This window comes from Caloenas nicobarica, chromosome 12 (genome assembly GCF_036013445.1).
Source record: "Caloenas nicobarica isolate bCalNic1 chromosome 12, bCalNic1.hap1, whole genome shotgun sequence".
Lineage (NCBI taxonomy): Eukaryota > Metazoa > Chordata > Aves > Columbiformes > Columbidae > Caloenas > Caloenas nicobarica.
In genome coordinates, this window is record NC_088256.1 from 22,613,177 (window position 1) to 22,627,975 (window position 14,799).

The 14,799-nt window shown below is 50.1% G+C and overlaps 1 protein-coding gene across 1 annotated transcript; it reads right to left on the bottom strand.

Annotated features, from left to right (window-relative positions):
* Positions 1–9,991: 9,991 nt before the first annotated feature.
* On the bottom strand, positions 9,992–14,363 carry LOC135993525 (G-protein coupled receptor 83-like). Its single transcript, XM_065643452.1, has 4 exons — positions 13,986–14,363; positions 12,286–12,411; positions 11,136–11,269; positions 9,992–10,595 (listed from the first exon to the last, which is right to left on the bottom strand). Exons 1-4 carry the CDS (start codon positions 14,361–14,363, stop codon positions 9,992–9,994), a joined length of 1,242 nt encoding a protein of 413 aa, XP_065499524.1.
* Between the last annotated feature and the right edge of the window lie 436 nt (positions 14,364–14,799).

Genomic DNA, 14,799 nt, shown 5'->3' on the forward strand with positions numbered 1-14,799 from the left:
ATATACTTTGAAAAAAAAAAATTGATTTTTCAGAGCAGTGAGCCCTAATTAGCTATCTCATCCCCTGTCACCTGTCCTGGCAGCAACGATACTGCCCTGTCCCCAGGCCACATGCACAGCCAAGCCTGCTAAACACAGGAAGGGTTTCTGTGAATTTAGGCAACATCCAGGACACTCTCATCAGCTTCATATCATACAGGATAAAAATCTTCAGGGGTGACCTCTCACCAGAATTCCCCTTTAACTCTGGAGTGTGTTGGAGAGGGGAACAATTCTGGGATTTGGGCAAAGTTGTTCCGTCCTGCCAAGCCCCGGCTTCAGCCTCCAGGCCCTGGAGCATCTCTCCAAACACCAGGAGAGCAGCCGGGGGAACTAACTGGCTGTGAGCAACCTTGTTTGGCCGAGATTTTTCTGAATTTATCAACTTTTAGCTTTTTTTATTACCTTCCTAAGTACAAACATTGTAAATTATGTAACTCTTGAGAGCAGGGGCTGGCAATGTGTGGTAAAGGAGCTGTCAGGACTGTCATTCCTGCTCAAGGTGATGGCAAACTGAGAGCATTTTAATAATGCTTCTGATTGTGATTTCTGTCTAAAAGACAAGAGGAAAAATTTAAAAAAAAAAATAAATACGTAATGATAATTGTGTGGTTTGCTTTTACAACACACTTTAGTTGAAAGCTTTGTAGTTTTCCAAATAAAATGAAATTGTGAAACCTTTTTCCCACTTGTGTTCACATAACAAGGAGGAAACACTCTCCCAAAAGATTAACAGAAGACCTGGTCCCACATCTGGAAACTCAAAACATCGCCCGGAAATAAAAATAGCCTGCATATAAAATAGGATAATATGCTGTAGGCAATAATGCAGCCAATAACCTTTAATGCAGGACTATTGGCAGCAGCGATACTGGGGAGCAGCGGGTCCTGCAGGCTGGGACACATCCCCAGACACCCTGCGACCCCTGGTTAGCTGGGGCACATCCCCAGACACCCTGCGACCCCTGGTTAGCTGGGACACATCCCCAGACACCCTGCGACCCCTGGTTAGCTGTGGCACCACAGGCTACAGCAAGGGCTCTGCTAGTTTAGCTGCACAGCCAAGGAAATGTTTTGTTCCTTTCCTGAAAGCTGCAGAAACAAGTAGTGACTTACAGTACTCTGTTTCTGGTGTGATTGTGCCACCTTTCCGCACACGTGGAGCCGTGTTGCAAGCGGGGCTGTTGTGCTGGGGTACCAGCCCCCCGGGGTGTTTGAATCTGACCCTTGGTGCAAACGCAGTAGGAGCTTTGGGCAGAAGAAAGAGGACGAAGAAAAGTGAATGGCACATACCAGCAGTGTCCGTCACTTCCAGCGTTCACAGAGCCTCTGCAAACATCCAGTCATCACTCGCAGTGCTGGAGGTGAGCGGGTGTCAGTGAGGTGTGGGGTTGGGCTCCACCCTGCTCCTTCCCAAGAGCTTTACCAGGCATTAATTCCAGAGAGCTGGCTGGAGTTCATGTCTCCAGCTTTCAGATGCTAAAACGGGTGTGAGAAAATGGGATTTGGATGGATGAGGCAGGGGAAGGACCGAGCTGAGGAGGTGAGGCGGGTTTTGGCGCGGGAGCCGGCACCCCTTGCCTCGGTGAGCCGTGGGAGAGCCGGCCCCGTCCTGCCCCGCTGCCTCAGTTTCCCCCTCGCTACTGTGACCTGTGCAGAGACTTAGGGCAGATCTTGCCTTCGGCTCTTTCCCCCATCCCGTGCTCACCGGGTGCCTCCTCTCCACACGGCGCTGTACCGACCCGCGCCGCCGCAGCAGGAGCGGGGAGCCGGCGGGGCCCGGGCGCAGGAGCGCGCGGGGGAAAGTGCCGTGAGCTGCAGCCTGGCGGGGCTGCTGCACCGCAGCGCGGGACCCGCCGCGACACAACGGGCAGACAGGATCCGTGGCTCCTTTTATTTCCATTACATCTCTTTTGAAGTTGTTACTCTCTTAGAAAGCACCTTAGTCTGTCTTTTCTTCAAACAGAGCTTTGCCCAGGGCTATGCAGGGCACTGATACTGGTTTTGAGGCACTCCCTTTTAGGATCTCAAAGCTCGGGAGGATTTGGGACCTTGTCAGGTGGGTTTTTTCAGCTGTGATTAGATGTCTGCACTAGTCGCACCTCACTGCTCACGCTGGGCTGGAACAGTTTTCCGGATGCGTGCAGAGCAATGAGCTTTGGGAAGAGCGATTTCAGCCTCGAGCCGTGTGGCTGCGTCCCTGCACGCAGGGTCCAGCACACCGACCCGCGTCCCTCTGTGCTCCGGGCAGCGCTGAGCCGAGTGACACAGACAGCCCTGTGCCAGGGGAGTGCAGAACGGAGCTGGGTCTCAGCAGCCTTCGCCCACTCCTGTGGCAAAGAGGGACATTACTTTCCTATTCCTCCATAGACTCTTTAAAGTTGTCGTTTTTTAAATTAATCTCACAAGACTAAGCCGACACGTCCTTTTCTGGTGCTTTCTGAGCAGCACTACGATCTTAGCATGCTTTCTTCTGTCAGCTGATGGGAACAAACCTTGCCTACATTGTGCGTTCTGTATAAAAAATACCGAGTCTTATGATTTTGAGACTAATGTAGAGGACTCAGCAGAAGAGTGGACAAAAGACAGGATGCCCATTCATGAGAAGAAACAGAGAAAAAGGATGGCACGTTGTTCAGAACAGCCTTCAGAGCAGTGGTGAAACTCTGGAAAACATGTCAATGACAGGGAAAAATGTCTGTGGGGTTCATCTGTTTGTTTTAACTTCCCCAAGGCAATTTCTCTCCAGTCATGGGCTTTTGTGTATATTTAGGTGCAATATTATTACAAACAAATCATAAGCTGGAGAGGAGAAACATTATATAAGACGATGGAAACTGACACTGTCAACATTTGGTTCAACTTCCCTGGAAATCCATCACCCACCTTGTGCTTTTTGGATGAGACCAAAGTTGGAAGTTTGGTGTATCAATGGGATTTGACCACTTGCCGCTCTGGCCAACCACTGCAGTTTAGCCGTCAAGACCTATTTTTAGTCATATGAATAATGACGAACTTTTGGAGTGGATCCTGAAACGCCCTGAGACTCACCAGGAATGTGAGAGTGGCGCTCAGTGGAGCTCACCCGCAAGTGCTTTGTTTGTTCTTTTGCACAGAGCCTTTTTATCCCGGTGTTGTAGTGACTCACATTTCCTCTGCCCACGGCTTCCTTGTGAACAGTGCTGGAATAATGAGGTCCTCTGCTGCTAACTTAGCATTCAGCATAGGCCCAGGAAGTTCAGCTTTTCTATGGGTTGTGTTCTGTGGTTGTGAGCACACCAGCCTGTGCCAAAGGCGGCTCTGCCGGGCTGGCTGGTGGGACCTGTCAGTGAGTGTCTGGGACACAATTGCTCCGTTTCCTCTGCCCGTCTGCGCTATCGCTTCTGGGAGCGCGGGACTGGCGCAGTGATCCGGCTGGGCTGCATTAGGAACTCCAGGTCAGGCTGCCTTATCTCACTTATTTTAATGCATTCTTTTAACTCAGATACGAAACCCCTCAGATGTATGTTGTGCCTGAGGCCCGAGGGGTCTCTGCCAAGGCAATGGGCAGAGCTCCAGAATTACAGCACCGGCATTAGCGACGGGTGATTTAAACTGCAGCGTATCCCTGAAAAAGGGTGGTTTTCTGGTCTATCAGGACCTTGGGTTTCTTGAATTGCAGGTGAACTTCCAGGGCACGCATACACACACACAAATCATCTCTTTAAAGATTTCTTTTTAGTTGTCCATATCGTACATTACTAAAATGCTCCAAGTAGGTTTCACATTCTTATTGTATTTCTCAAGTCTTGAATCGTATTTTGATATGATGTTTTAAATTCTCTGAGAAAACCCTCTCCACTCAAGCCATTATAGCAGCACTGAAAAGCAGCAGTTTGGTGAGAGGGTTGGGGTTTGAGAGCCCTCACCCTGCTCTCCATCCCCAGAGCAGGCTGAAAGTTAACGAAGTCGCCCGTCTCCAGTCCGGGCTCGGAGGACAGGCCGGTTTCCCGTGCCTGGCATCCCTCGCTGGCTGTGCCTGCTCTGGCTCCAGACCGCTCGCAGGAAGGCAGCAGCAGGACCGCTTCCCCTGGGGGCGGCGCCGGCTCAGCTGCTGGAGCACCGCGCTGGTCCCGTCCCCCGCGGCCGGGCGGAGGATGCAGCGCCTGACGCCTGCTTTGACTCCTCCTGGCTCCGCAGCTTTGCTCCAGCCTTGCCCATGTCCGAACCCAGCCAGCAACGCCCCATCCACCGCCACGGGGGGACCGGGGGACACGGGGGGACCGGGGGGACCGGGGGGGCCGGGGGGACACGGGGGGACCGGGGGGACCGGGGGACACGGGGGAACCGGGGGGACCGGGGGGACCGGGGGTCACGGACCCGCCCCCGCGCCCCGCGCGCCCGCGGCGGGACGGTGCCGCAGCGCCCCCTGGCGCCTCCCGCGGGGCGGCGGCCCCGAGGTCGCTCCCGGCGCTGCCCGGACCCGCTGCGGTCCCGTCCCGCCCCCGTCCCGTCCCTGTGCCGTCCCTGTGCCGTCCCCGTCCCGCCCCCGTCCCGTCCCTGTGCCGTCCCCGTCCGGTCCCCGTCCCGTCCCCGTCCCGTCCCTGTGCCGTCCCCGTCCGGTCCCCGTCCCGTCCCTGTGCCGTCCCTGTGCCGTCCCTGTGCCGTCCCCGTCCCGTCCCTGTGCCGTCCCTGTGCCGTCCCCGTCCGGTCCCCGTCCCGTCCCTGTCCCGCAGGAACAACCGGCACTGCCCCGTGAGATGCCAGGGCTGGACACGGGCTCCCTGCACTCCAGGAAGAGCAGCAAAGGGCATTTACTGCAAAAATTGGCATTTACTGCAAAAATTGGCATTTACTGCCAAAACTGGCATGTACTGCCAAAATTGGCATTTACTGCCAAAATTGGCATTTACTGCCAAAGACTTGACCCCGAGCAGGGAGCTGCAGGAATAAGGAGGATCTCGGACGCTGTTTCATTGACAGTGAATTCTCCCCAGAGGGACCCACACAGCCAGGGGGACCCGCACTCTTCCCCGCTGAGTCACCCACAGCCCCCGATATTCCAGGGATTTTTCTCCACCCTAAAAACAACTAAAACTTTTGGACCAAGTTGGAAAGTTAAAATGTAACACAAACATTTGTCTGAAGTAGTATAATGCAAAAAGAAGAAAGCAGCTTCTTTCTCTCTCTAGATGCTACAAGAAAACTTTGTCAGTATGGTTCTTTAATAGGAGTACTCTGGTAAATGTACAAGAGCATTACTGGGGACACCCTGAAACTCGTTATTCTGTAAAATGATGATGGCTGTTGTGCTTCTTGAGGACTCTGATTCAGAACCTGTCATTCATTATTAGTATCTCAACTCTGTGTTTCATGGAAGCTCTGATATAGATGAGACCTGCTAAATTTTCATGTTTATTTAACATAAAACTTCCTTTGGGAAACAAGGTGCTAAGTGAGCTTTGAATCCGCAAGGCCAAACCTGCCAAATATGCTTCCAAGTTACTGCAGGTCGATCAGTAACGTTCGAATTAGCAGTGATTGGAGCAATCGGTTTTTCTCACCTGCAAAGTCTGCTCCATACCTCATTGACATATTCTGGAATAAAGAAAATATAAACCCTGCATTTTAGCAAACGAACCGAGGTGTCAGCTGAAGCAGTAAAGTGCAGCTGTAGAAGAAAAATAAATGAGCAATGTTGGTAATGCTAATCTCATAAAGAATTACAAGACCTTCACTAATGCCAGGACCTCAGTGGGACACATTCCAGCTGAAAAATAGACGCGGCTCTTCAGTGCCAATGCAAATCCCAGTTACTCTTGTCCACTTCTCATTGGGAAAATGTTAAAAACGAAAATGAATCAGGGACAGTTTAAGAGTCAGCACAGATGCCACAGATGAGCATTTTCCACTTGATAAAGCTGACAGTTTTCATCTCCTAGGAAAAATAAAGAATGACTTCTCATTTTGTTGGGTAAAATATCGGGTACACTTTTCCTCACCAATCTCTGTGCAAATAATGGCCTCGTGACAGCTAACGCCTTTGTTATCAACAGGGAGCAAGTCTTGAATCTGAGTCAGTGGTCAAAAATTCAAAAAATGGACAAAGTCCACAGTAGAAGTTGCTATTAGTTTCATGAGCTTAATAATTACACGATTAGCTAATAATTACTCCACTGGCAAACATATCTCCTGCACTGGATTATTTAAGAATAGCAATAATCCTAAACTGAGTCTAAAGGTAGGTTACCAGTTTTCAATGGTGTGTTCGGGAGGCAGAGAGCCTCGCCAGCAAGTCTGCAGAATTCTCGCCACCGTTAAAGCCAGAATGAGAATGTCCCTCTGTGGATGGATGTGCTGTTACCCCGCTCCTCTCCCTTACATACCGCGCTCTTTCTACATCTCCACATTTTTCAAAACAAATGCTTTTGGTCTCGATTAGGAGAGAACCACAATGCTTTGCGCTTTAATGGGACTGTGAAGTGAACCCAATTAACTGGTACAGTCCTAATAGCTCAGGACAGGACTAATTGTCCCCAGCCCGTGGCCCTGGCCGTGGACCAGCAGCGCGTGGGGACACCAGCTCTGCCGTCCCCCGTGCGGGGGCACTGGGGACACGTCCCAGAGCAAAGACACTGACTTCTGTGCCAGGAGCTCCACGCAGACCCGCCTGCAGCCGGCGGGGCTTGGACAGTGAGCTCAGGACCTTTGAGTCAGGTCACAAAGGAAAGAAAACAAAGAGGTTTTGTTGCTTTTAGCTTTCACCAGAGGAGGAAAAAAAGTTCATGCGAAGCAATGCCATTTTTAGACCTCAGATTTTTTTTTTCAAGTATTATACAGAAAAGAAATAGGGCTTTTTTCTGCAGCATTATGTGGTATGGCACAGACTATTTGCACATTAAAAAGACAGTTCCATATTAAAATAAGTTATTTAGTGCCAAACTTGCTCTACCTGTGTTACTCAGAATGGTAGGTGTTTCTGTTGTGCTGCATAACAATATCGTTCTTCACTGAGCATTTGTAAGAGCATATCTTTTATTTCCAAGCAAGAAAAAACCCTGTTTTCATGGAACCTCTTTTACAGAGGTCTCGCTCTGGTTCCACATCACGTCACACTTCAGAACACTATTAAACTCTGTCGGATGCTGTAAAACACTGAGCCACAGCCCAGGCACACAGGTCGGTGGTCAGGCTGGCAGACGTTACTTTTAGTGCAAAACAAAGACGTTTGCTCCGTCCCCGCCAGCAGGTCTGGGCGAGCGGAGCAGACGGACGCTGTTGTGCGCCCCGCCAGCCCTGGGCTGTGGCATCAGCAGCCGCGGCTGCGGGACCCCGGCGGGGCCACGGCGCTTTTTTCAGCAGGTGTGGAGAATCAGAATGAAATTGCAGTGAGACGCGCCCGTGCTCCTGTCCAGCCCGAGAAGCGCTGCTGGGAACAGCTGTTTACCGCGTGAGCTGCAAGGAGACGCGTGGGAGCGAAGGGGCATTTACAGTCCGCACGTGTCCACGGGTGACTCCTCGTCTGGGTAAGCACAGCTCTTCTGGTTACAAAGGGCTTTTCATGCTGAAAGATGTCAAAACACATGCAGACAAGTTTGGGTCACGGTCCTGAGGCTGTCAGAAGCAGCAGTCTATGCTTTCTTGTTAATCCTCTGGTAGGAGGGCACATCTCCCTTTCAAAACTTAAAAAAGTTACACGAAACCCATGAGAGAGAGAGTGGGTTCTAAAAAAAAAGCCCAGATAAACCAGATATTTTATTTGGCTATTATTAGCCCCCAGAAGACATCAGTGAATCAAATCTCATATTACCACCATATGGAAATTTTAACAGAGCTCGTATTAAAGCAAGGGTATCCAGTGGAAGGTTGCATATAATGATGGCGAACTTTGCCAGACTTTTACAAAACCGTAAAGTTCCAGCAGTCAGCTCAAGGAAATAACAATTTGTTAAGGCAGCTGAACATCGCCAGACTGGAGACGCGCACTGAAGAAAGCGCTGCTGTGTAAGGTCAGCACAGGGTGTGCAGTCAGGAATCAAAACGTCAGCTTTCCACCCAGGCACAAAATGTCCCTTAGAGACCCCTCCCCAGGACAAGGACACCTCTGCGTGCTGTCACTGTCACCCAGAGCGCAGCTTTGTCCCCGCTGCACCCCGTGCAGAGCCCGGGGAAGCCGCAGCTCACTCGCCGTTCAACAGGGACTCTGGTTTCTTTGCTCCAAGCAGTGAGTTCTAGCAGCTCTCTGGGAGTGCGCTGGGATACGCATGCAAACCGCATTATTGAATTTCATTGAATTTTTCCAGGGTAAAAAGAACTTTTGAATGAGATGTTTCATTAAATTACTCACCTTAACAATGTTGTATCTGGGTTTGTGGTTTGTATTGTTTTAACAAGAAACCTCTTGTTTACAGAAACCCTCCAGACAGTTGCATTATGGAAATGCCATTTGCAGTGGTATGAAATCCGAGTTTTTCCAGACAGTAAAAAACCCCAACTCAGTGGTAATCTCAGGTTTATGCTGTTATTTCCTTGTAACACAAACTGAAAGACTGGGATGGCTGCCTCCACTGTGCTGGCCCCATTCACATCTCCACTTACACTTTTTTATTAGTGCAAATGAAACAAAGGTTCCCATGATAAAGCCCACAGGAGAAAGCCTGTTAAACGCATTTCTGGCAGGCGAATCAGAGAAGACATCTGAGTCTTGGGTGCTTGCTCTCTGATGAGATTTTTCTAATTCGGTTTCCTCCCCAGAGCGCATCCTCCCGCAGAGGAATCCGTGCGGCCATGCGCGGGAGCAGCGGCCAGCGCTGGCCAGAGGGAGCGCTCACCGGAGCACCAGCTCCTATTTCGCATAGGAAGGATGAATCTCATTTTCCTTTCAGTGTCTTTCGAGGCTAAAGCCTTTGCAATTATGGAGGCTGAGCCAGTACTGAATGGACAGGAATAAGGAAACAGGTGCCTGTGTCTGAGGCAATTGCTGAGCCATGTTATCAGATGCTCAGTTTTATTGAGCATGGGAGGGTGCAAAGGTTTGCAAATGAACTCTTTTATCCACTGCCAACTTTTCCTGCCTCCCACCTTTTGGTTTTAAAAACTGCGGATCTGTTCCTAATAGAGCTACAATGCAGGTCCCACCTTGTGCAAAGCCGAGCCCTGGTCAGCAGCTGCCGAGCAGTCACTGCTGCCCAGCAGGTCAGTTCCAGGACAGACAGACGGACACGCCACCAAGGACACAGTTCTTGAGGGCTGGTAAGAAACAATGTACTATTGAAACTGCAAATAATTTAGACTTTAAAGAAATGTCAATTAACAATTTTAAAACATGCCAATATAGAGTTTTGTTAGGAAATGACATGAGACATTGTGGAGGGAAAGGCCAGAGCTGGTGACAAGGACCCGCACACACCAGCAGCACAGGAACCTGCGGGCCAGCACGCCCGTGTCCCCAGGCACGGCGGGGACTTGCTGGGTGGCAGCGCGGCCGGGCAGAGCTGCAGCATCTCTAACGGCAGAGCAAGCGGCTGTGTGCTGGGTACCAATGTAAGAATGCTGTACGTTATCCATCTTAAACAAATTACAAATAAATAAAAAGGAGTCAGTACAGTGCTTCTATACGCATAAACAGCCATCTGCTTTAAAACAGTGTGCATCAGTTGGCCTGTGCATAATCCATGCAGGTTCCCTTATTTGCTTAGGCTGTGAAAAATTCTGTGCACTGTTAAAGAATTCTCTTAATATTTGCTGATTGTTCAATGACAAATTCACTCAACACCCCTCACTGGAGCCGACATGTGGGCAAGTCCATCCCTGGAGAGTTCTGAAAACCTGACCGGACACGGTCCTGATCAACCCAATCCAACACGGGCAGCCCTCGCTTTGGGCAGGAGGTTGGTCTGGCTGGTGTCCAGCTCAGTTTTTCCCGTGACTCTGCAGTCGCAGCAGGATGCTGCCTGGCCATCAGACGAAGGGTTCAGCTTTCTGCCACGATGGGCTGAACACTGGAGATGTCTGTCTTTGCAGAGTTCCTCTGGGAGGACGCCCTCGCCCTGTGGCAGGCGCCCTCGGCCCAGGCGTGGCGGGACGGGGGGGACAGGGACCGCAGAGCGTGGCCCTGAGCCGCGCTGCGCCGCCGGCACACGCACAGCAGCGACTTCAGCTCCGACCTGAAGCTCTCGTTCAGCCAGCAGTAGATGAACGGGTTGTAGCAGGTGCTGCTCATGGCGAACCAGTGGAAGGCGAAGTAGAGAGCGTTGCTGCTGTGGATGGCCCTGCAGGAGATGAGCACCACGTAGCAGTTGAGGGGGAACCAGCACACTGCGAACACCACCACCACCACCATCAGCATCTTCAGTGTCATCTTCTTCTTCCGTTGGTGGGCATAGTATTGCTCCATGGTGAGGTCCCCGATGGCGTTCCTCAGCCAGAGCTTCTTGGCCACGATGGTGTATGTGATGGAGATGACAAGCAAGGGCAGGACGTACAAGAGGACAAAAGTAGTCAAGTCCAAATACTTCCAGAAAAGATCAGCAGGAGGAGGGAAGCTGGGGAGGCAGACCATTCGTATTGTTCTGTTCCTGAAGATCAAAGAGAGAAAGAACTGTCAATGCCACCAACAGATGCACGCAGCACCTAGAGGACAAGCATCTCAGACATTCTTACAAGTTCCAGTAAAGACACAGACAGCAGAAGCCGTTCAGTAGCGTGGAGAAGTGCCACATGCAATGGAATATTTTGCTTATGTTTAACCTTTGGCCCCAGTGAAGATATTTTAAATACACCCCCAGGAAAAGAAAAAAAAAAATCCACAGTGACATGTCTCTAATGATGAAAAGCACCTCTCTTCTGTACTTACCTCAAATTCCAGGGCTGATCTCTGAGCCAAAATCAACTAACAAACAAGCCTGAAAGCAATTCCACTGATTTTCATTGTCCTTTCATGAGAAACACATCACATACTCAAAGAGAAGGGAGACTTCTCAGTTACATCACACTTTCTTTTTTTAATAACACAGAGGGAAAGATGTGCGCCTTTGAATCTGTGGGGCTTTGGTTAGGCTGCATATGTCATATAAAAAACCAAACCAAACAAAAAACCCGCCCCGTCAATGTCTTACCCGATATAAAATCTTGTCAAAGTCTGATAAATGGCATGAGGCAGTGAGAAGCAGCTGGCCATCACCCAGATGATGATGATGCAAATCCCTCCTTTCACCATGGACATGCGCGGCTTCAGAGGGTGCATGACAACCTGCAGAGAACAACCCGTCCTGAGGATTTACAACGCGCTCGGTGTCACCCGTCAGCTCGGCTGGGGCTGGGTGTCTGTTGAGCCACATGCACCACGGGTGATTACATTAGCCAGTGAAACAGTAATTGAAAACAGGCCTATCATGTCATCCAAATGATCCCTTGGCTGATGAAGCCTTCGGTATTTTATGCATGTCTTTTGTAGTCTCATTATAAATATCTACTTAATCAAGCTTCTGGAACTCGCCTGGAGCACCCGTCTGCTCTGGTACCTCTCGGGACCAGCAGTACTTTTAAAGACAAGTGTTGATTTCTTTTTGCACAGTGACATCTCCTTACTTCTGTTTTTACCTCCTTGGGCCATACTAGCTAATACCAGTCCTGCGGAATCTATTCCATTCAATTTAAAGGCAGGAATTGTGTTTGTTCTTAATTAAACAAACACTTCTTGATATCTAGCCATGCCTTGAAATTAACCCAGAATCTGCTGATTAAAATGAATTGTTATCAAAATACTTTGCTTTCATAAATCGCTATGTTGCACATAGAATGGGCAGGCTACCAACCTTTTTGGGGGGGCAGGGGGTGGAAATAAGACAGAAATGGGTGATCTATAGTCCGACAGTCACTGTAATTTTCTAACACCAGATGGAGCACACCCCAGATGATCAGAATGGATTCCATTATTGTTTTGAACTTCATATATCATGTCATTTATCACATGAAATTGCTTTTCAGTAATGACCATTTATGTGACTGCAGCACTGCAAGAAAAACACGCGGTCTGCCTGAGAGCACACAGCGCAGGAGCTGCTGCCAGCACATGGCGTTTATCAGCTTGAGCAAAAATTACAAACTGAATTCACTTCAGTGAAACACTTCGGTTTGCACTCATTGCTTGACCTGTAAGGTTTTCCTGGTTGCTATTCGCCAAAAAAAGTGTTGGCAAAAAAGGCAAAAACCTATGTACTTAGCTCCTTATTTTCTAGCACGTGTGGGGTGATGTCCATCGTGTACCTGATGCCGATCCAGAGCGATAGCAGCGAGGGTCAGCACAGACACATGAACGGAGCAGTACTGGACAAACCGGCTTATGTGACACATCAGCTTTCCAAAAACCCAGGTGCTGCTCACAAACCGCACCTGAAGAACAGACAGAACGGGATTAACACTGTGTGTGTTATCTGAAGGGTAGTGAACAGGGCTTTCCAGGAGCATGGTAAGGAATAAATGCTTTAATATAGTTTCCTTATGCTTTGTAGGCGCATTATACTCAGTTTTTCTAGGGAAGTAGTGACTACACAAGAAGCTCTGAAACGGAGGTGATATTTACTAAACTGGGCAAACAAATCCACTTGAGTGGTGCTCCATGTGTGAGTTTGTGTGGGCATGTGTACATGTAAAATGGAAAATGCAAATAAATCTTAGCTCAGTTTCTCGATGAGGCTCTACAGGGAAAAACAGCAGTTTGCCTCTTTAAAAATAGTGGCACGTTTGAATTTGTGGATGCTGAAAGTTGCATGGGTTCAAAACCTAGTGAGACAAGTTAATGGAAGAAGAAATCATTGAGGACACCGAAATTGTGAGGTGACACCTCTGAGCACCGGGCTGCCTGTCCGCGGAGCATCCCAGTGGAGCACCCCCGTGCCCGTGGCCCCAGGCTCCGCAGCCACCAGCCGCGCTCAGGAAACGGGACGGAGCTGGCGGCAGCATCGCACGCGGATCTTCTCATGTCACATCGGGTGAGACACACCAGCAGCAATTTCAGAGGTGACAATTCAGCTACACTAACGGAGAGGAACATTTTACCCTCCAGCTGACAAAGCGACTCACGCACACGAGCTGGGCTGCCCCGCGTCCATCCCAGCTCCGCAGGGACCGGAGCTGCTGCCCCCTGAAACCAGCGGCTCGGGGGGGCAGGAGCACGGAGCCCCCAACCCGGCTTTTCACGTGGGCTCCCCTGGAGCTGCTGCTGATGTGGCTTTTCTGCAGAGGAGATTATTCCACGTAGCAGTTGTTCTCTCACTCCCTTCTTATTCCTGACTGTGCAATGTTTATTTCAAATTAATGTAACTCATTCTGGAAGCAGATTAAGCTAATTGGAAATAAAGCACATTTACTATAAAACATCTGTCCACACAGAAAATTAGTCAAGACTACCTAATTTGTTTTCAATTTATCTAATTAATTTCTCGATAGAGACAAGTCCAGTAGTAATGACTGTCAATGAAACTGCAGCAATGTGCTGTTCTTTGAAGTTGATGTCAAGCCCTTTCCTGAGAGGGATTACAGTTATTTAATTAGTAGTGCCTGAGGAGTGACTTGCCGTGCAGACACACAAGAGGGCACTCTCCTCTCCCTGGACACATCACTGGATGCAACCCCTGTCAGAGCAAGGCAGAAAAATCCCACCAAAGAAACACCATCCATTTCAGAAAAGGTAAATTCGAACCGGTAATTCAGGAACAGCTTTTGGAAGGCAGAAGAACACTGTGGACAGTGCGCGACTGCGGCTCACCCAGGGGGCCCAGGGAGAGGGGGGAGCCAAAAAGAAACTCTGCACATCAGCCTGTTCCTGGCCCGTTCCATACAGACGTACACGGCTCTGACAGACACACGGACACGGCGACACACGGACACGGCGACACACGGACACGGCGACACACGGACACGGCGACACACGGACACGGCGACACACGGACACGGCGGGTGCTCACCAGCGTGAAGGGGGTGTTCAGGATCGTGATCATCACGTCTGCCACGGCCAGGTTGACGATGAAGAGGCTGGTGGCCGAGTGCATCCTCTTGTTCTTGATCACCACGTGGCACACCAGCGTGTTGCCGAAGAGCGAGATGCAGATGATGATGGAATAGGCCACGATCAGCAGCGCCTGCACCGTCCGGCTCTGCGACTCGCCCTCGTACCTGGTCCCGCTGCCAAAGTCCCCCAGGTCCTCCAGGTCCAAGTCGCTGTGGAAGAAGGACTGGTTAGGGAAACTGTACAGAGCAGAGAAGAAGTTAGTGGTGTTGTGGTTCTTCGGTCTCCAGAAGGGCTTGGAGATGTAGTGCAGAGGGAACCACGTGTGCCTGCTCATGGCTCAGCAGGCTGTGTCCCCCCTGCCCTCCTCCCGGCAGCTCAGGTGCTGGAGCCAGTGCTCGCAGTACAGAATACACACGCTTGCGTTTTAAAAATCTGCCCCATGGCTGCAAACTACAGAAGAGAGTTGACAAACGGGACCTTCTTCCTGTGCCGATTCCACGTGAGCTTTGCTCCAGGGGCTCCCTGCTCTTTCAGCCCCACGTGTCCCACATACAGAAGCTGATGCAGAAGCTGATTCAGATGCTGAAATGTCAGAGATCCCCAAACACTTTCTCTCTGCACCTAGGAAGAAATCCTAGAGAATATTTCCCTTTGGGCACTGTTCTGCTTCTCTTCCACAACTTCTCCTTGGAAATCTGTTTCATTGGTTTTCCATATAATCCTTCATCTGTCAGGTGTCTATTTCCCAAGAATTTTCAGAGCTTGTCAGA

What these genes read in the sequence shown, in the direction of transcription:
- LOC135993525 (XM_065643452.1), bottom strand. Translation starts at nt 14,363, where the DNA reads ATGAGCAGGCACACGTGGTTCCCTCTGCACTACATCTCCAAGCCCTTC. An exon ending in TGAACACCCCCTTCACGCTG is followed by an intron (nt 12,412 to 13,985) that starts GTGAGCACCCGC and finishes TCTGTTCTTCAG; the next exon opens with GTGCGGTTTGTGAGCAGCAC. An exon ending in TCGCTCTGGATCGGCATCAG is followed by an intron (nt 11,270 to 12,285) that starts GTACACGATGGA and finishes TGTTCTCTGCAG; the next exon opens with GTTGTCATGCACCCTCTGAA.